This window comes from Phycodurus eques, chromosome 18, assembly GCF_024500275.1.
Source record: "Phycodurus eques isolate BA_2022a chromosome 18, UOR_Pequ_1.1, whole genome shotgun sequence".
In the NCBI taxonomy this organism is placed as follows: Eukaryota; Metazoa; Chordata; class Actinopteri; order Syngnathiformes; family Syngnathidae; genus Phycodurus; species Phycodurus eques.
Genome location: NC_084542.1, coordinates 16,629,582 through 16,651,311, shown reverse-complemented (window position 1 = coordinate 16,651,311; position 21,730 = coordinate 16,629,582). Strand labels below are relative to the sequence as shown.

The 21,730-nt window shown below is 40.8% G+C and overlaps 1 protein-coding gene across 1 annotated transcript in view; it reads right to left on the bottom strand.

Annotated features, from left to right (window-relative positions):
* The window catches only part of man1a1 (mannosidase, alpha, class 1A, member 1), a 70,012-nt gene that overhangs the window by 26,536 nt on the left and 21,746 nt on the right, over positions 1-21,730 (bottom strand). Inside the window, exons 2-4 of the mRNA XM_061704419.1 lie at positions 16,384-16,480; positions 8,177-8,292; positions 7,040-7,120 (exon numbers count right to left, since the gene is read on the bottom strand). Coding sequence (XP_061560403.1) covers positions 7,040-7,120; positions 8,177-8,292; positions 16,384-16,480 — 294 coding nt within the window. The remainder of the gene's footprint in view (positions 1-7,039; positions 7,121-8,176; positions 8,293-16,383; positions 16,481-21,730) is intronic.

Here is a 21,730-nt window from a genome sequence, read left to right as displayed (position 1 = left end):
ATGAGAACATTTATTTGTTTGTACTGGGAAAAATTGCAAAACGTATAAGTATAATCGGCATCCATGAACATTGAACGTTGCCGAACGTTTGATTTATAGTATGTTCTTCTTGGCTTGTAATGGCAGCTAGCAGAGAAAACGACCGACTATCTAAGCTTCATAATGATTAGTGACGCAAGGAAATGAAAATTCTTGGCCCAAACCGAAAACCGAAAATGAGTAAACTAAGGACGAAAACCTAAACACCGAAATAAATTATTATGCTAATTATTAGTAAATCAATAAAAAAATAGGGCTTTAGTAAATCAATAAAAGAATAGGTACAAAAGAGCAAAAGCAGCAGAGGAGGCCATTTATGCATTGTAATAAAATTATTGTTTATCTTCGTTCCTTTTTTGAGATTTTATTATTGAACAAATTAATTATTACCACATAAACAGACACAAAAGTACTGAAAATTGGTACCGTTGAATTGGTACCAATATTGATTCCCAGGTACCGTATTTGTACCGTACCAGTTCAAATGAATTGAAAGCCAGTTGCTGTTCCATGGTTGTCGGTACTTACGTCTTTAAAACGAAGTAACAACAACAAAGTTAGAGATGCTCGTTAAAAAACAACAACATAAGGAAACAGGATTTCATTGGTTGTTTGACTACACACCTCTTGTTATAAAGTGGACTTGAAGAGGTCTTCTTTGGGCGGTGCTGCTGCGGTCCTACATGAGCTGTGGGTTAAACCAAGCCTTCACTGTGATGACTTTATTGAACAAACTGCAAAATGTGTTGGCCTCAAAGCAACACCCCGAAATCCTGCCTCTTCCTTGATGTTTACTTCTTAAGCCAATGCAACTGAGAATGAAAGTGAGATGTGGTAAAGTCTGGAAATATGCGTGTTGTTTACATATGGTGGATTATTAGCAGCCCCGGTCTGCCTTTGGCTCACCGGGATAATCTCATTACATCTGACAGTCGATATCAACTCCCCGTGTGGCCTGCAACCACTCGGACGACAAGATTAGCAGCAACTTGATGCTCACGGCTGCTACGTTTGCATTAGCGTGTGTGCTGGGGGATGATGCAAAGATGCATTACCCCTTTTAATCCAACTGCTTGATGACGAAGCCAAACTCTCTTTGTAGCCAGGACAGTTTTGATATGAGCTCGCTGTGTGGCCTGCAGCTACTCGGACAACAAGATTAGGAGAAAGTTGATGCCGTGGCCGCTACCTTTAAGTTTGAATGTATAGCAGCAGTGCGGGCGGAGATGCAAAAACACTTTTTAATCTTTCTCCTTGAAGAAAAAAGCCAAACTCACGCTGTTGCCAGGACAGATTTCACACGAACTTTCGATGTGGCCTGCAACCACACAGACACCAAAATTAAATTAACTGTATAAAACTAGGGCTGTAACTAACAGTTACTTTAATAATCAAATAATTTTTCCATTAATAGATGCATCGGATTAAAAAAAGAATTTCAATGCCTTTATTCAAAAACATTATTTCAAATTGACAATGCAGAAAATGCACAAACATAAAACAAAGAGAATGTGGTATATTTTAAACAACCACATAACCTTCCCTAAAAGTCTGCTAGCATAATGCTAACACATAATGGGAAAGGCCGCATACGGGCTAAAGAATAGCATCTCTGTGGCGACGTTATAACGCTTTATGTAACGGAGACTTGAACGCAAATGTTGCAGTAAAACATGTACACAGACAATATCAAAATAATCACAGGCATATATCCTTCATCCTCTGTGAAAAATGACTAATATTAGATATAATATACTGAGTCACTTACAGTAATTCAGTGAAAGTCTTCATCTGTCTGTATGACTTTATGAGAGCAGCTGGACATTTTCTTCCCCTTTTTCACTTCCTGTGTGCCTTTTGATGGTGGAGGGCTAAACATGACGTTCTACTGGCCTGACGCATCACATTCCGCTTCTTAAGCTTCCTCCAAACCACCTTTGTGGCCAGGACAGATTGGACCAGCTGAGAGGAGATTAAGAGAGATATCCAGCAAATTAATTGTCCACGCTTTCTGTCAGGAATCCTCACTTGGCTGCGTACGTGTGCGCGTCTATCTTGTATGTGCGTGCGCATGTGCGTTGAAGGCTCGGCGATGGCGGCCAGCGGCAGGAGGCCGTTTTCCTCACTGCTACCTGGCAGCAGAGCCAATTTTCACCAGCAAGTGAATGGGATTTCCTGAGGACAGGAGATAGAAGCTGTCTATCGGCCTCATGCAGCGCTCTCTCCTTGAGAGTGTGTGTGTGTGTGTGTGTCTGTTTTGGGGGGGCGGGGTTTGACGTGGGGGGCTTCAGCTGGCGGTGGTCTGAGGAGGCAGCCTGTGGGGTGGACCCACACGCCTGGCGATGCCACAATGTCTAGCTTTGTGTTTGCGAGCTGGTCTCTCTTTCAGTAAAAATGTGCATTTTATTAAAAAAAAATATTACCATGAATGTTGTAGATTATATCTGTCATTTATCAATTTCCCTACTTAAGAGGCTTTTTTTTTTACGCACTGTTTCCTCCCGGCTCATGCTTATTGCTACCTAAGTCTCCAGGAACATGTAAATGCCTGTGAAGAAAAATGATCTCTGCAAAATAGAGAAAAATTGCAGTACATGAAATTAGATATGTAGAATTAGAAAATCTGCGATACAGTAAGACCGCAAAAAGTGAACCGTGATATGGCGAGGGACGACTGAAGCTCGAATTCTTGTGGACCGTAGTAACGAGTGGTTTTCAGAGGTTTCCAGTGGATATTTTCTCGACACGACTGGAGTTAAAAGAGCCCGTGCTCTCCTCATCCTTAACTTGACGCCACCGAAATCAATTTGTTTTCGGTCAGCGGCCACCATTTGGGCTGTACAGTCAATGCCAAAATCCATATGATTTCTTTTTTTTTTCCCCCCTCCAGCAAAGACAGCAACACTCCAAAAGAACCCCAAAAAACAAGCTGACGTCTCCTTTCGTGTAGTTTTCCAAAGTATTGTTGAATCACAGCAGTCTGCAGGGAAATAAACTCACATTTTATGCTTTTTTTTTGTTTTTTTTTGTCACTGCGCTTCCCTGGCTGATTTCTACCTCCTTTCCTGTAAAACAGTTTTATCTCGGCAACTATCAGGCCGTCTCCACTCCCTCCTTCATCATCACTTGCCAAGACCGGGCCGTCTATCGTCAAGGTTTTTAGGTGATTGCTTCTTATTTGTGCTTTCCACACGCCGCTGCTGTTATGTAGCTTGCAGTTTTTGCTGTCTGTCTCCGTGCACTTTAGGGCTCGTCTTTCTTCTGTAGGCGTTGATGCATTTTCGCTTCGTGTCTTATGGCGTGATGAATATGCGCAAAAAAAAAAAAAAAAAGCAGGTAGCTTAATATTGTCCTTGTATTGTCACATTAGTGCTATCACACAAGCTTGTGGGGTGATCTAAAATCGGGGTAAGAAGAAGCCAGAAGCTAGCTTCACCTTGTTATCCTTCAACCACAGGCGAACAATAATGTGCCTGACCGGGAGAGAGCCCAAGGACACAATTTAAGTTTTTAATTTGTGTTTTGGGAAAATAAACATCTTTTGCTTCTCAGACAAGTGACCCAGATTGTGTTGATAACAAGCCAAAAACAAAGTGTTACCTGTATCGAGACCTTGAGGCTAGCAAAGGTCTGAGCTAATAAGTCATTTAACCCTCCTGTTACCTCGACATTTACAAACATCTTCTATCCTCGGGGTCAGTTTGATCCCAGCAATTTAAACCTCCAGAAAGTGCTTATAATTTATCGATTATACCTGTTCCAAGACTATTGAGAAATATGTAGATCACCATAAAAATCTCACTGATTGACCTAAAACTGGAAAGAGTTATACTTTTACTCAGTTTTTTGGAAAGGAAGCTTTTGTTTGCTGAGACCAAAAACAAGCCAGAACCTGAGCAGAATGTGATAGCTAGTCCAATAAAGGCTGATCCTGCTAATGGCTAAGCTAACAAAATGGAAGAGATTCAAGTAAAGTAAAGTAAAGTAAGCTTCAGTAAAAGGCTACGCTAATACGCCGAAAGCGTTATTCACTATAATGTTCCAAATCAAAGAGCGATGGTGACCTTTTCAATTTTCAATCAATTCAGACACTTTTTTCTCCTTCGTCTTCTGTGAATATGTCAGAGTCGTTAGCCGCATGCTAACCGCCACTCCGCTGAGTGACCTTCATTGGAGTAGAAGGCCACCAATCAGCTGCCTTGGCCGAGGAGCCGGACTAGCGAGAAGGCAGGCGTGCGATGACTTTTGAGTGCCGCGAATTGATTGACTCATTAAAATAAAAAATAAAAAAATAAAGAAAACGCATTTATGAGTGAGTGCTGAGGAGGGATAACGAGTGTCACAGTTTGCTCCCGCCGCGAGGCCATTACGCATTCAAATCATCCGCTACCTGCACCGATTCCCGTCAAGAGCGTTTTGTCCTCGTTTCTGTACGCCAATCAAGCCGCCTGGCTTTGAAACCAGGAGGATGATTATTAATATTATTCATTCGATGACGACGTGCAGATGTGGGTCACATGCTCTTGTTGGAAGTTTAAATTTAAAGCACTTTTTTTAAAAAATACCCTTTTCTTCTACAGCAGCAAGGATTTTATGTTGTATACGCCCACGTCTCGTCTGAGTATCTATTAAATTCCGTGCAAACAATACTAATTATTTTTACGAGTGCCCTCAAAGAGCTTTTTCAAGTCGCACCGGCAGTAACATCACAGCCATTGTCTTTTATTCATCTTTCAGCATGTGCGTGAATAAACGGGCAACCAGGCGCAACAAAACCGATTTGGAACGGATTTGTTCTGATTTCTAAGACAGATTTTTTCCCATGGGAAATAAATAGGAGTAGAAATAATTAGTCTCAAGATCTTAAAAAGTTTATTCGTCGCAATAAATGGAATTTTAACATACTCTAATGGAAAATCGTTATTTTATGTGTTCCGTGGCCTTCAATAGTTGAATCGTAACACTTGGGATAATTAGATTACGGGAGAGCATTTTCCTGCACGTCTGGTCAGGACAACAGCAACTGTAAAGGTGTCTGGCTGCATTACGTGTATTGATCTGGCATTATGTGTACTGATCTGCATTATATGTATTGATCTGAATGATTTACAAATGTGGATGTACAGAAAGCTGTGTCTGAAACTGCCACGGGGCCAAAGAGTCGATCGATATGCTGCAAGTCACTGATGTTGTGACCCTTGCAAAGATTATAAAACTGGAACAATTTTCCCCCCAATGCTTAACCACCAGCGGCACGGTAGTCGACTGGTTAGAACGCCTGCCTCACAGTTCTGAGGACCGGGGTTCAATCCCCCGCCTCTGTGGAGTTTGCATGTTCTCCCCGTGTCTGCGTGGGTTTTTGCCGGGCACTCCGGTTTGCTCCCACATCCCTAAAACATGCATGCTGGGTTGATTGAAGACTCTAAATTGCCCGTAGGTGTGAATGTGAGTGCAAATGGTTGTTTGTTTATAAGTGCCCTGTGATTGGCTGGCAACCAGTTCAGGATGGACCCCGCCTCCTGCCCGTTGATAGCCTTGTGAGGATAAGCGGCTCAGAAAATGGATGGATGCTTAACCACCAGAAGAGAAAAGCTGTGGCAAATTTTTTGACAGTTTAAAAATCTTGCCTGCCATTACCCAGCTATCACTGCTTGAGAGTTTTGCCCATCCTGCCCCCCCCCCCCCCTCCCCCTTTCTTGTGTCCACAGTGGCCTGAAATAGTGCTGTGGCTTCTGGGAACATAGACTAATATGAATGAAACCACACGCATCAAACAAGCTGGTAAGTGTTACGTAAATCTTTCCTGTCCTGTAATGTATATTTCATAAAGCCGGGGGGGGGGGGGGGGTGAAGAGCCCTCTAAAGCAGAGATGTGCAATATGAGCGCAGTGTTGTGCTGCCTGAGAAAAGGGGAAGCCAAGTAGAAATGAAGCAACGACAACGGCTACATTTCATATTTACGGCTCGCAGATTTGACGTACGCTCTTACTGAGCTTGAATTTTTTTTTTCTCCTACAGCTAATGAAGGAAAAGATGAAGCAAGGCCTCACTCGCTCGCTGAAGACACAAAGTGCAGCTTCAAGGCAGAACAACATCGACAATCAAGGCTGCAGTCAAATCTCAAAAGAGTTAGCCTCTTTTTTTTTTTTTTTTTTGAATAAATATAAAGAGCAGCCGCATTGTAGCCCAAGGTTTTAAAAAGCTCTGTGGCAGGGGATTTCCAGACCGCAGAGCTATTGATTCTTTACCGCAAACTTATAATTAATTAGGAAGAGAAGCATATCATTAAGGAGAAACGAAGGAATGAAAAGATCAGAGGAAAAACCCCGATGATGTCATTTTCTGGGCTTCGATACCGAGCAGATTCTGTCACATACGTTGAACCCTCTTATGACGTTCCTTTCTCATCAATAATGTGCACGGGTTATTTTGACCCGGGGCATGTCTGCTCATCCCAAAAGTGACAGAATCCATCAAAAAAAATAAAAGATCCTAACAAACTTTCTTTATATCTTTCAAACTATTACACTAGCAATCAGTATTTAGTGCTCTTACATTCATTAGTTTTTCATCCAACCCTCCTGTTATGTTGCGAGTCAAACTGAACCATTCTCGAAGAAGAAAATATTTCAAAAATGTGAAAAAAAAACCCTACGTTTTGTAGTTAACTCCACGACTAACCATTTAAATCAATACTTTATCCGTTAACTTCTTTCTCATTTTAATCGTCCTGTTATGTTGGGGTTTTAAATTGACTCATTTCAAAGTTTACAAATCCAATTAAAGGAAAATGGGGGAAAAAATAATAAAATACAATTTTAAAAAGTATCTTATTAACTTGTCTAACAATTTAAAGAGAAAATTAGTGTATTTATTTAAACCCTGTTATGTCATGAATCACTATATCCTGCCATCAAACTTTAAAAATGGACAACTTTGTTGGGCAAATGTTTTACAACCTGCGGTTTTCCCGGTTGACGAGCAGCCGTTGGCTTGTTACCTCTTTGCCGGACAGATAGTACGCCGACAGAAGGCCTCCCACGAAGCGGATGTTCACCTCGAAGACGGACACTTCGGCGTTCTGCGGTGGGAGAAAAAGCCAAGAGAGACAAAACAGACTCAGCCAAGTTCACTTAGCAACATGAAATTTTGTCGTTTTGACTGACAGCTGAGCGCTTAACTCAATTCAACTTTATTTGCTGTCTCACCCAGATTAGACAATATGCTCTCTCCGGTGCCAACAACAATTTAAATGTTTCCCCCCCCCGAGTTGATTGTGAAGTCGGATTGTGCAACTAATTAATCCCTCGCTAAACAAAACAAAACTATGCAAAATGATTTCCTCCATAACTGCTAAGCCAAAAAGTACATAAGCTATTAGAACAAATAGTAAAACAGACATTTTTCAGTTTAGGGACTCTGACAGCGCGCTGCACGTCACCAATTGCGGCGTGAAATGTATAGCAATAAAATCAACATATACGTCATCGCTGTCAGGCAGAAACCTCATATTTCCAAATACGGTCAATTTCATATTTTTTCACAAATCGATACTAATGGTCTGTCCCCACGTCGTGTTATTTTGACGCATTGTCGCCTATTCATTTGTGTGTTCATGACTGTATTACACTGCCGCCCCGGTGGCCAAGTTAGGCAACAAATCCATCACGATTCACAAACTGTGATCATTTTCGTGCCACAGCAATAATTACAAATGTTATTAATCTGTCCAGGGAAATGCCATTCATATTGTTTTCCGATGAGTGTGCATTATTACACACGGGCAGGTAGCAAATAACAAAGCGCTTTGGACTGCGGCGTGGCTGTGTTTAGCATTCAGGTGAGGCTGGCCCGGACAAAAGACATTCTTTGTCTTCATTTGCGCTGAGAGCTGGTGAATAATTTGCGGCTTTCACCTCCTCACTCAGTCAGGCTTCGCTCGGTTTCTCGCCCCCTTTACGTCCTGAAGAAGACCGTGGCAGACATCGTCTAAGCTGACTTTATTGAGTGAATTATGGGCATAATCTTTTTGCCAACTTTACTTACTTGATGAACATAATAAACACACACACACACACTCACACTGGGACACAATGACCCACACACACACACACACGTACACACAACAGTCACTGACCACGTTGAAGTCGAGGTTCTTCTCCACCCACTCGGTGGCGGCGTCAAAGTCGTCAAACATCTCCATGATGTAGAGCGTGTCCAGAGCATCCACGATGGTGGCGCCTTTGATGCTTCCTGAAGGGCAAAATTCAACAAAATTTGCTTTATATATTTGTTTGCGTATAACAAAAACAAGACATCAGGTAATAGAACTAATAATATTTTTTAACAGTCATCTTACATTTGTCAAAATTTGCTTGAAATCTGTCAAACTTCATCATAATTGTCTGAAACATGTCTAAAAATGTCCCCCAAATTTGTAAAAATGTATCGAAATTGCCAGAAATGTGTCAACATTGTTGAAACTGGTTAAAAACTTTCACACTTTGTCATAGAACTCCAAGTGGCGAAATTAAAAAAAGAAAAAAAAAAAAAAAAACTTTTTTTAATTGTTACACAAATTTACAAACATTTGTTAAAAAACTGGTGTTTTTGTTTATTATTTACTTTCTAATACATTTTACTGAGTAAAATTTTAAATTGTACTTTCCTTAAATTAAGACTACATAGTATGTAGAAGGTCGACATACTCCACTTGTGGGAAAGTTTGTGAATTTCAGTTTCAATTGCACAAAACGTTGCCCAGAATTATCTGGAATTTTTCAGAACCTGTCCCAACTTTGCCAAAATTGTTTCTCACTTGTCATAACCGTTTATAATTTGTCAAACATTTGTCAAAATGTGTTACAACCAACGTAAAAAATGTCCAAAACATGTCAGAATTTGACAATTTCTTTTGACATTTGTTGAAATTGAACGCCTTTATTTGTTAAATGACTGAAATTTCTCAAAAATGTCCCGAAGTGTGAGCATCACTCAAATTTTCAACTTTTAAACATTTGTCTTTATTTGTTCACAATTTGCCAAATATTTGTCACCTCTTAAAAAAGAATACACCATTTTTAAAGCGCTTTACAGACTCACCAAATATGCTCGAGCAAGTTAAGACGGAAACAGTGACAAATTAAATCCAGTTTTGAACAGGTGGCTTTGGTCAACTTTGGTCTTCTCTGGGCACTTGTTGTCAGAAATTATAGTTAAAAAAAAACAGCTGGATGGGTACGTATGGGTTAATTAGTACGATGCTGCCGGGAGGCACCACGTTTCCGTTTGATTATCCCATCACCAGCTTGAGTCCTGACAATACAGCGCAGGTGACTCGTCCTTCTTCCTTCCTTTGTGGAAGTCTCTAGAGGTGAAGAGGCTTTTTTCCCCCATGTCTATTGTCTTGTCACACTGCTTCCTTCTCCCTCAATGCTCCTCCTGTTTGGCATTGAGTGTCCATGAGAGTGATACAGATGGCTCAGACAGTGACCTGAATATTAATATTATCCTTTTCTGGTTTTTCTTTCTCTCACCTGACAAAAGCTTGAATGATACGAAACAAAACTGTAGCAATGCTGTTTGATTTTGGAAGGTCATTGCTTTCCTTCTTCCTCTTGCTTCTTTGCTGATTTATTCCGTTTTTATTTGGGAGTACAACGCTCGCTCCAATTCCCCACCTGGGAGTCTTTGTATACTGTTTGTTTGTCAATGCGCCACGGGATCACGGCACTTTTGTTGTGGGTGTGAAAAAGAAACACAGAAAAAACAATTGTTCATCCGCTTTTTCACATTTGACTTGAAGGGTACAAGAACCTTGGGAGGACAGTTCTACAGAAGCGTCAATTAATGCGAGAAATTAAAACTCAATCAAACTCTAAACTAACTGCTGTTCACACCAGGTAAGAAAACGAGTACGCATCAATGCATCAGCATAAAAACTGTATGACGGATATACTGTTGTCCCTTGTTTACATACCAGAAACAACCACTCCCTCGATAGACGAATATCTGCAAAGCAGTGACTATATAATTTATATCAGCAGCAGTAGTAGGCTATATTAAATGAGCTGATCCTTAAAATGTAGCCCAACTTGCAGCCAACATTTGCAGTAATTGCGTAATTGGAGTGAATTGTATCGTATTCGAAGTGGCTTCATAATTCAGGATCATAATAGGAGGGAATTGCATCGCATCGTATCATAATTGCGTCCTTTTGTCTCATACGGTAATAGAAGTGAATCCTATGGTATTGCAACTGGAAGTGATTTGTATCATAATTGAAGTCAATAGTATAGTATCGCATCGCATCATAATAAGAAGGAATCATATCGTATCATAATTGGAGCAAAATAGTACGTTTTCTTTCTCGTATTGTCATAGGAATGATATCGTCATGTAATAGGAGTGAATCGATTCGTATCGGAACTGGATTGAATTGTATGGTATCATAATACACTGTTATTGGAGCTAATGGTATTGCATTGCGTTACATCACATCATAATAGGAGCTAATTGTATGATATCACAACTTATTATATCCTATCACAATTGGAGTGAGTTGTATACCATGGTAATGGTAAATGGTATCGCATTGTAATCGGAGTGAATCGTATTGCGTTGCAATTGAAGTGAATTGTATCATATCATCCTCAATCGCATATGAATAGAAGTGAATCATACCATATCTCACTGCATCCCATTTGAAGTGAATTGTCTCGCAGCAAAATTTGAGCTTATCACATCGTTCCGCTTTTGTGTTATCAAACCATACTGCATAGTAATTGGGGTGATTTGCATCATATCGTAACTGGAGTAAAACAGATCTTACCACATCGGAACTGAAGTGGACCGCGTTGTATTCTGCCGCTCTGTAATTGGAGAGCCAAGGATTGTAGCGTAGTAATTGGAGAGTATCGTATCTCTAAATTACTTTCATAATATTACTCAGAATTATGCAAGTCACACAATGTATGTGGAACTTAGTTGTATGTAAGAATGTACAGAAAGTTATCTGAGACTGTTTACATTTTCCATCACTGTGCCAGCTCCCCTTCCTGTTCTTCTTTTCTAGCTTGCCAAACGGGACTTGTGTGGAGACATATAACCTCTCTCCGGCTCTGTTAAACGAGAAAAACAAAAAGCATCTGGCACCGCGTGTTGACTCAGCGGTCAGTGTCATGGCTGTTAAGAAGAAGCTATGCACTGTTGTGTTCAATTCCGTGTCCATACCCTGAAGACGTATCCTAAAATTTCATTCGCATTCCCGAAGTGCTCTCCCCGAGTGTTTATTTTGAGGGGTCGCCAACGAGGTTGTTGGGTGAAAGCGATGGCTAAGCCGTGGGCTAATGGCTTTATCGGCGGGAGGGGGGGGGGGGGGGCGTAAAAGCAAGCGGCGTGTTAACCTCACAACCTCCTTCTGCAAGCATCAACAGTTTTTTGTGGAGGTGAGACTGAAAGGCAAACGCAAGGCTGAGAGAAGATTCCAGAGAGGATGGGTTTAGTTTGGAAACGGGACATCTCCATATCAAGTTATGAACTACAGACCTTTTCCAAATGTATTTAATACCTGTCTGATATTAATAAATGGATGATGAATATTTAATCAAAGTTTGTGAGAAAAGTGTAAAAGTGTATTTTTATTTGCTTCATTGAGAATTTGCAGGTACTTGTTTAGCTTTCCAGGAACAGGTTTTTCAAGCGCTTCTCACACCTGTGTCAAGCCGCCCACTGACCTCTGTATGGTTTCTGTTCATTGTGTTTATCTCCTATGATCATTCTTATGCCGTTTTACTCTTTCACTGTTTCAGGATCCCCCCCATGTCCCTTCATAGACCAACAGGTGCATGCTTCTGCGGCAACGTGTGGATATGTTCTCGGGATAAAAGAATGACCTTAAATATTTTCCTGTTTGTGTATTTTGGGTCACTTCAGGAAAAGTCATACATTTTCAGGGTGAAAGAATGACATTGAAGGTATTTTTATTACTGTCAAATTTTCAAAAGGGGTCAAACTTGGTGTGAACCGTAAGTACTAGTGGTTAAACCTGAATTACACCCAAAAAATTATTCATCTTTGAAGGTAATGTCAGGGCTGTGAAAGAAGCCACAAACAAGCTAAAAATATCATAAAATCCAAAAAGGCTTGAGGGTTAAGGCTGTGTTCACACAAGTTTTAGTTGAAAAAAATTAACTTGAGTATGATTGTTCTGATCCGTTCCGTTCGTTTGGTGGAGTGTCAGACTATCAACTCCGCACCGAACACACACACTTGGTGTGTGTGTGTGTGTGTGTGGGGGGGGGGTGTGTATATTTAATCATGAACAATTATCCAAAAGAGCAACAACATGTCGCATAGTCGTCGACCTCATTTGCGTTTCGATTAATTAGGCTAATGTGGGCACAACATCAAGGTACATGATGACATAAGCGTGGTGAAGTGTGTGTGCATGTGTTGACATCATTTTGTTCAAGCCTCCACCTCGCTGCTTGCGTGGCAACCTGAGGGAACGCCGTGGCGGAATTACGCCATCCGTCTCAATTACTTACATTGAATATCGGCTTCAGACGCTCAATGGCGCGACCCAGTGGAGGCTGCGGCCCCAGACTCAATGTCAAAGAACATAACCCGGTAAATGACTTGTCTGGATACACGGGGGGAACATGTTTTCTCCACCGCTGGAGGATATGAGTGTGGGGCCCTCCGAGGATTAAATAAAAATAAAATTTTAAAAAATGATGATGAAGGATTTCAGACGGCTAGCAGCAGAGATAGGATTCTGCCAGCTTAAATGATGACGTCCAAAAATTATATTTGACGTGTTTGCTGACGTCAACTTGACGACTACTTCGGCCACCGCCAACATAAAGACCAACCGCTGGATAAGTGTAATACAGTAGCACGTTTTTTTAAGGTTTTTAGGGTTTTGCTGTGCCCACAGAGCAGAGAGAATATATGCCTGTGAGTATTGTTGTATACTCTGTTTGTATGTGTTGCTGTTCTGAGTGTGATAAATTAGCAGGTTTATGAAGGTTCAACAACCACATAGCTTACACTAGCTTAATGCTAACAAATACTGGGAAATGCCATAGACACGGGCCAACAAACAGCATCTATGCGGCAGGGTTATAAACCTTGAAAACTAATATTCTAATAATATATAGTCTTTATCCTCTGCAAAGAATGATTAATATTACTGCGGCTTACTGAAGAATGAGAAGTCTACGTACTGTAGTAACAAATAATAATAACCAAATTTTTTTTCACATGAAAACAGTTAGTGGCCATATAAAGTTTAGGGACTGTAACCTTTATAAAAATAAATATTTTATATTGTGAATTGTTGGACTGTCAGTGGTAAGTGATTTATTTTTTGGAAGCATTAGTATTAATTTGTGCAATTGCAATGTCTTGATTTTAGTGTGGTTAGTACACACTCATAGCCATGAATGCAATTGTACTCATTTCTTAAAGGGGTTTAAATAATCCAGTATAACGATGCCAAATACAAAAAAAATAAACAATTTTAAAAAATCACTAAAATTTAGCATACTGGTTCTGACAGGGGCACCACAACTTGGCTCATGGTGTCCACTAATCAGAAATGGTTGTTAATGTTGGACCCTGGATCTATGTTTTTAGAATGTACAATATTATATAGTTGTATTTTTCTAATTAAAAAACAAAAAAAAACCTTGTAATGTTGTGAAAAGATCAGTAGTTTTTCCTTTTCAGAAAGAAACAATATTCTGTCCCAAGTCACTAACCCGGCAAATTTCCATCTTCAGAGTCGTATCGGAGCGGTAATAGAGGCGTGACAATGCCTGCACATAAGTGAGTTTCACAAAATGCTGCGACAGGGCTGTGGAGTTTCATAGTTCTTGCGGGATGACATGTCGCTGTGTAAAAGTGTACAAAGTTGCTGCCATAACCTACTTTGCTGTATTCTGTGTAAAAGGCAAAGGCAATTGTGCGGGATCTCTATGTAAAAAAGAAGCTCCTGAATGGCATCTAAAGTTTTGAAAATAATTTTTCCCACTGTGGATAAATTTGTGTTACATATTTTCATCAACACAACTACAATGTGCCACGTTTGCTTTATTCCACATTTTGACCCCCCAGCCTTGCGGCTCTGCGATTAAGGCGGATGAGAAATGCATCAGATTAGTCGGCATGCGGCTGCTGTTTGTTTTGCAACACGTACGACTCTGCCGCAAACACACTCGGCGGAAAATAATAGCCACTGTACCATGTTCACTGTGGCGAAAAAAGAAGGGGAGGAAAACAATGCCTCTGGCCGTATGATGCGTAGAAGGAAGGCTTCCCATCATTCTCCCGCACGTCCTTTGGGCGTCAACAAACCACGGGACAATGCAGGAAATATTATGGCAGGGCTTCGATTTATTTTGTTTTGGAAAAAAAAATAAAAAATAGCTGGGAGATGTTTGATAGACGAGTGACGCAGCTGCACTTAGTTTACCAACAACGACAACCAATTACTGTACATTTACCCAACAAGCCTTCTTCAGTTTTACTACTCTTTTAGCTTGTTTGTGGCAATATTTGGCTACCTTGTGACATAGTGTATAATTTTTAACATTTAATCTTTGTTTTATTTTTTAGAATAAAGTTTTTAACTAACATCAGCTCTTGTCAGTAGTATAACATATCTAAGGCTGTCACGAGAGAATTTTTTTAGAATCTATTATCCTAGCGATATTTTGTCGAGAACTCGAGTAATCACCCCCCGACCCACCCCCACAGTTGAATTGAGCATAAATTGATTAGACGTACTAAAAAGGCAACTGTTATTGTGTTATCGTCTCAGACCAGAAATTGGTGTAGCAACAGAGCTAAACCAATACACCACATATTAATATGACGATATAAACAATGACGTACGGTAGACATTTCCATATTGTACTACAATTTATAGTGTCCTACTGCACAGCTATATTTCTGCATATAGGACAATCTCCCTCTTTGACATAATTTAAACTTTACAAGTGTTACAAGTAGCGGTATCATCTTGTCATGTGAAATAGCCAAACTTTAGAATGTGTCTGCCTTAACGCCATGTTGGAAAAGTTCAGAACCAACTTACTATTCTTGCGTATGACGGCATCATTCACTTGTTACATAACATGAATAGATATGCAGCATCATGAGGCAAGCAAACAAACGATTCCTAGGAATCTAATAACTGCTTTTTCTTGGGCCTTTCGATATGACAGAAGAAAGGTGAAAAGAGAGACAAATTGTAGCAGTTGCCACTTAAAGCTCATTGTTTTTATTTCTTGTGGTTGCTTATTCCTTTTTACACCTGTGGTAAATGGAAATATTTAGATAACACCCATAAATTTAGTTTTCCTTGTCTTTTTGTGCAACAGACAAAACGGAACACCTTTCTCATAACCTCTAAGTGGCGGTGGCATATTGCAATGAAAGTGTACAGCTTTTTCATAACTTCTAGATGGCGGCATACATTTATAAAATGGGAAAGTGTTTTCCCCATTTTTCTCTATAGCTATGTATAATGCGCAATATTGACTTTTGAAAATTTTGAGGGGGTGGGGGGTAAATGCGCATTATACATGACAAATTACAGTATTTTGCTTGTAGATTGCAGTAATGCTACTGCACATCCTCTACACAGGGAGTAATCCATAACTGAGCCTCTCCAGAGACAGTTGTGCCTCATTTGTGGCGTGTTCAAAGTGTATTTATAGAAGCCTGCTGACAAGCCACAAAATGCCGCACGCAGCCTTGGAGGAGTTTAAACGTGGGATGAAAAGAGCAATCAGACCTCCGACGAGGATGACGCTTGCATCAAACACTTTGAACAAACTCTACACCTGCTATTAATATTGTTCTTTAAAGTGTCAAACAATACTGTATTTGAGGAAGTAGAGGACAAGTTAGTGTGCCCCTTGGTAGGCCCACAAACACACATGAAATACATTATGATTGAGAAACTGGGAATGAAGACGCACAGACCACCCGGATGACAGACTGACAGAAAGACCGACCGAAAGACTGACGGACTTTTTGAGACAGACCAAACGACAGACCCAGGTACAAAACAAACAACCGACAATCTTTCTTCGACAGACAGACCAACCAACCAACAGACCGACGCACACACACAACGCTTACTAGACACACAGGCGTTGACATAAAGCCCCCTCCCCACCATCAAAAAATATGAATATATGTTAAGTCTGACATTTAGCGCTAGCCATAGATGGATGCCAATTGAAGCTAATCTAAAGGCCAAGGCAGCTGACGTCAAATCAATCCTATGTGTGCAGTTGTGTGTGCGTGTGTGTGTGTGTGTCCACCCACCAAACAGATTGCTGGAGTGGCCTCGCTTGGAGACGGGCCGGAGCTCATTGGAACCCCAGGCGTAGCGTCGGTAGCTGTCCCACGCGTGTTTCATCATCTGTCAGGGAAAAAAAAAAGACAACAGACCGGGCGTGAGTTCAGCCTATGTACAGAAGATCTTACATTTCATACATCTAAATAATGTCTAGCTCAAAACTGAAGAAGGATATAGCATTTTTGACCCATGTTGACATCTGAGTTATGAACAGAAAAAAACATGCACATATCTAGATATAATAAATACAATACATAACATTTTTTTTACAAATGTATAGGACAAGTGAATGGATGAACTGGATTTATATTATTTCATATGAGAAATATTGCTTTGGACTTCATTGGATTCGGTTTTAGTCTGTTTTTCTGGAATGGATTAATTACGAAAACCGTCATTCCGCTGTACTCCCATCAAGGTGACATGATATATTTCTGTACAACTTTAAAAGGCAGGTGACAATAAAAGGCCAACTTCCCACCATTCAAATGATCATAAATGCACTTTTTAATACGACGTTCTCCTCTAAACGGCCAATTCACATGCTAATTACGATCGCTGGGAGATTTATTAGCTGAACTGGGCTGTGGGGAAAAAAACGGCAAATTCAGAGAAACCACCCAGCTCCCATTTTCCTCCCATCATTCTCAGACTAGAAATCATCTCTTTTTATTTGGCGGGACTCGATGAGTCTCGCTCGCTAATCCTGCTTCGACAGCATCCGCGCGTTAAAACCTTTCAGCCTCCTCCTTAGCCCCCTACTTTGGTCGCAAACAACTTGTTACAGTGGCTGTTAATGAACTGGCCAGGGCGAGACACCGGTCCGACCCGTGGGCCCTCCTATCGGCCAGACACCTGCTCAGTCAGTGAATCAGTCGGTGAATGAGTCAGTCAGTCGGGCGGCCAAGCAGCTTAGAAAATCTCATTTTCAGCTCGGCCTAGCTCTTCACCTGTCACACGGTGGCTGCACAAACAGAGATAAGAAGGCTCTCAGAAGAGCTTCGCCGACAATACTATCGCTAGATGACACGCTTACGATCCGCACTTCAAATTTCATAACGCTACATACAAAGTGACCACAAGAAAAGCACAATGTTTGTAAACAGAACCCCGGATGTCAAACGCTCAGAATATGATCACAATTTAAAGGTTTAAATATGCATGAAAATTTCAGTTTGAAATCATGAGGTAATGTCGCCGAGCCTCAGTGCAGGTAGCATAAGGACTAGCTGTGTGACCTATGAAAAACAGTATGTAAAAATACATAAATAAAACTTTTTTAAAAAACAAAACCTTTGCCAAGAAAGTCTGTGTATGTCTGCTTGGTGATTTAGCAAAAATAAATCAATACTAAATCAGAAACTGAGTAATTTTCACATTAAATAACAGAAGATTGCCTGTTTCAAAGCCTACATATCAATTAGTCTTTTTCAGAAATGACTACTTCTGAATTGTTTAAAGTTAGAGATTATTGCCTGTTGCTTTTGCCACCTGTTGCTTTTGCATGAACATCACGCCACGGGATGTTTTTTTTACCACCACAAGAGGGTAAATAATGTGCTAAAATAAAGAAATAAAGGTATGCATCTCTATAGTCTGAACGAAAGTGACGACTCAATAAAAACTTCCATGACAATTCGAATTACATTACATGATGGAAAATTGCTTGCTGCAAATGTACAACCCCAATTCCAATGAAGTTGGGACACTGTGTTAAGCATAAATAAAAACAGAATACAATGATTTGCAAATCATGTTCAACCTATATTTAATTGAATACACTAAACAAAAACAAGATATTTAATGTTCAAACTGATAAACTTTATTGTTTTTAGCAAATAATCATTAACTTAGAATTTTATGGCTGCAACACGTTCCAAAGAAGCTGGGACAGGTGGCATTCCTCCCACAGGTGAACAGGCTAATTGGGAACAGGTGGGTGCCATGATTGGGTAGAAAAGGAGCTTCTCTGAATTGCTCAGTCATTCACAAACAAAGATGGGGCGACGTTCACCTCTTTGTGAACAACTGCATGAGAAAATAGTCGAACAGTTTAAGGACAATGTTCCTCAACGTACAATTGCAAGGAATTTAGGGATTTCATCATCTACGGTCCATAATATCATCAAAAGGGTCAGAGAATCTGGAGAAATCACTGCATGTAAGCGCCAAGGCCGAAAACCAACATTGAATGCCCGTGACCCTCGATCCCTCAGGCGGCATTGCGTCAAAAACCGACATCGATGTGTAAAGGATATTGCCACATGGGCTCAGGAACACTTCAGAAAACTAATGTCAGTAAATACAGTTCGACGCTACATCCGTAAGTGCAACTTGAAACTCTACTATGCAAAGCAAAAGCCATTTATCAACAACACCCAGAAACGCCGCCGGCTTCTCTGGGCCCGAGTTCATCTAAGATGGACTGATGCAAAGTGGAAAAATGTGTGCTTTGGTTCGACGAGTCCACATTTCAAATTGTTTTTGGAAATTGTGGACGTCGTGTCCTCCGGGCCAAAGAGGAAAAGAACTATCTGGACTGTTATGGACGCAAAGTTCAAAAGCCAGCATGATGGTATGGGGCTGTGTTTGTGCCAATGGCATGGGTAACTTACACATCTGTGAAGGCACCATTAATGCTGAAAGGTACATACAGGTTTTGGAGAAATATATGCTGCCAGCCAAGCAACGTCTTTTTCATTGACACCCCTGCTTATTTCAGCAAGACAATGCCAAACCACATTCTGCACATGTTACAACAGCGTGGCTTCGTAGTAAAAGAGTGTGGGTACTAGACTGGCCTGCGTCTCCCATTGAAAATGTGTGACGCATTATGAAGCGTAAAATACGACAATGGAGACCCCGGACTGTTGAACAGCTGAAGCTGTACATCAAGCAAGAATGGGAAATAATTCCACCTACAAAGCTTCAACAATTCGTGTCCTCAGTTCCCAAACGTTTATTGAATATTGTTAAAAGAAAAGGTGATGTAACACAGCGGTAAACATGACACTGTCCTAGCTTTTTTGGAACATGTTGCAGCCATCAAATTCTAAGTTAATGATTATTTGCTAAAAACAATAAAGTTTATCAGTTTGAACATTAAATACCTTGTCTTTGTAGTGTATTCAATTAAATATAGGTTGAACATTGATTTTCAAATCATTGTATTCTGTTTTTATTTATGTTTAACACAACATCCCAACTTCATTGGAATTGGGGTTGTAAAATCAATGTGCTTCTCGGGCATTTCTGCTCATTACTTGTGCACTTTACCTTGACGGCCTCATTAGTTGAAATCGCACGAATCAAAGCGATTTGGGGGCTCATCAGTTAAGCGCATGACGATGAAGAAGAGATCGGGCGCACACATGCAAATGTCCTTGCGTCACGCCGGCTGAATGCCTCTCTGATTTCACGCTTGGGCGAGCTCGCGTTCATAATGCGCCGAGGAGATGCGTCAACATCCAGCCGGTATACTCGTCGTTAGCTAACTGTATGCATAGACACGTTTACAGTGAACCCCCACTCTACGGTGTTTTATCGTACGGGCCCCAACTTTAGCATGTATTTTTAGGCAAATGTTTTCTACCGATTTTTACAGCACACAGGCAAGTCGGAATTGAGAGTTGTCTGCCTTCAGCGTAAGATCACGAAAACAAAATATTGGATATTCACCTCCAGTATCACGGGTAGTTCTGTAACGTATCACCTGTAATAAACGGGGATTGACTATCAGCCAGCCTTCGCATCCACATATGCTTTTAGCACATATAAACTGTCTTTATTTTTAAAAAAAAATATACATTTAAGAGACCAAACGTCTCCCCGCATGTCGGCTAGCCAGCCGGCGATAGCTTCCTCCCAGCTTGAGCCCTTTAATTAGCGCTAGCGAGGCTGCTAATTACAGCTCCTCAACACGAGAGGAGGGTCGAGAGCGGCGAGCTCCCCCGGGATCACACCCGTCACTGCAGGCCTCGAGCTGCCACGTACGAAGCACGTCAACAAATTAGCCTTGGATATCTGAGGTGTGACAACTAGAAGCCAAATACAGCCACCGGACACGTCATTCGGTACACCTCCAAAGACATTCTTCCGTAACAAAAGCGAAGATGAGTAGAAAGACAAGCGCCGCCAAGGCCAAATTGCTATATTTTATTATTATTAATTATTATTATTATACTGTGATATGTTATAAAAGAGGTCACTGATGGTGTAGTGGTACACTCGCCTGACTCAGTTCCCTCTCAGTGACGGTGTGAATGTGAGTGCGAATGGTTGTCTGTGTCTATATGTGCCCTGCGACTGACTGGCGACCAGTTCAGGGTGTAGTCCGCCTTTCGCCCGAAGTCATCTGGGATAGGCTCCAGCGCCCCCTGAGCCTAACCAGGATAAGCGGTGTTGAAAATGGATGGATGTTACAAAATAATTTTTTTAATTTTTCAATTTAACCGAAGTTGACCTCTTTTTAAAGAATGCCTATACAATCAAAGATTTTGTGATGCGACAGTTCGACTCAAAGAAATAATTGTTATTTACATTATATCATATGTGAACATGTTTGAAAATCTGACACAAAACAGAGGTCGACAAGCATCTCTTACTAGATTGTGTTGGACCGTAGCGTTTTTTACTGTGAAGTCAGTCACTTTTCATACGTTCAGGTCATCTGTAAAGACAAACCTATTGTAGTAAATCTGGAAATGAGCTGCGAGGCTGTAATTGAAAGCGTGAATGCTCGTGCGGCTAAACACTCCTGCGTGTTATCGGATTCACAGTCAGCATCCCGACATGTCGGCGCTAATTGGATTAACGGCTCAGGATTCTCCAGGTTAGCCACGGCTATTAGCACCCTCTGCTATTCCAGAAAAGCTAATTGGCTATGCGCTAAAAGGTGCCACAGACTTGCTCCAACACCACTAGGACTTAAGTACATTCATGCCTGGTCTGTCCCCCGAAAACGAAGCCACCAAGCCCCTCAGCCTATTGATCGGCTTCTGTGTTCACTTTTATCATTACTGATTCTACTGCTGCTTTACTTAATAATAATAATAATCTTTTTTAATACATGTTACACTTTTTGTTTCTTGGGGGAAATGTATTTTTTCTATTATAAGATGTACCAAAATATCCGTGCGTAGCACCCTAGCAACAGGACAAATATTCTGAGACCGTTTACAACAGAAACTGCAAAAAACGGATAACGAACTGCATCAAATCGTACTTCTCGGTGTGCCCTAACAAGAGGTCAAATATTTTGGAAATTTTAACAACATGCAAAAATGTGTTGCAAACTGAACCGAAGATTGACGG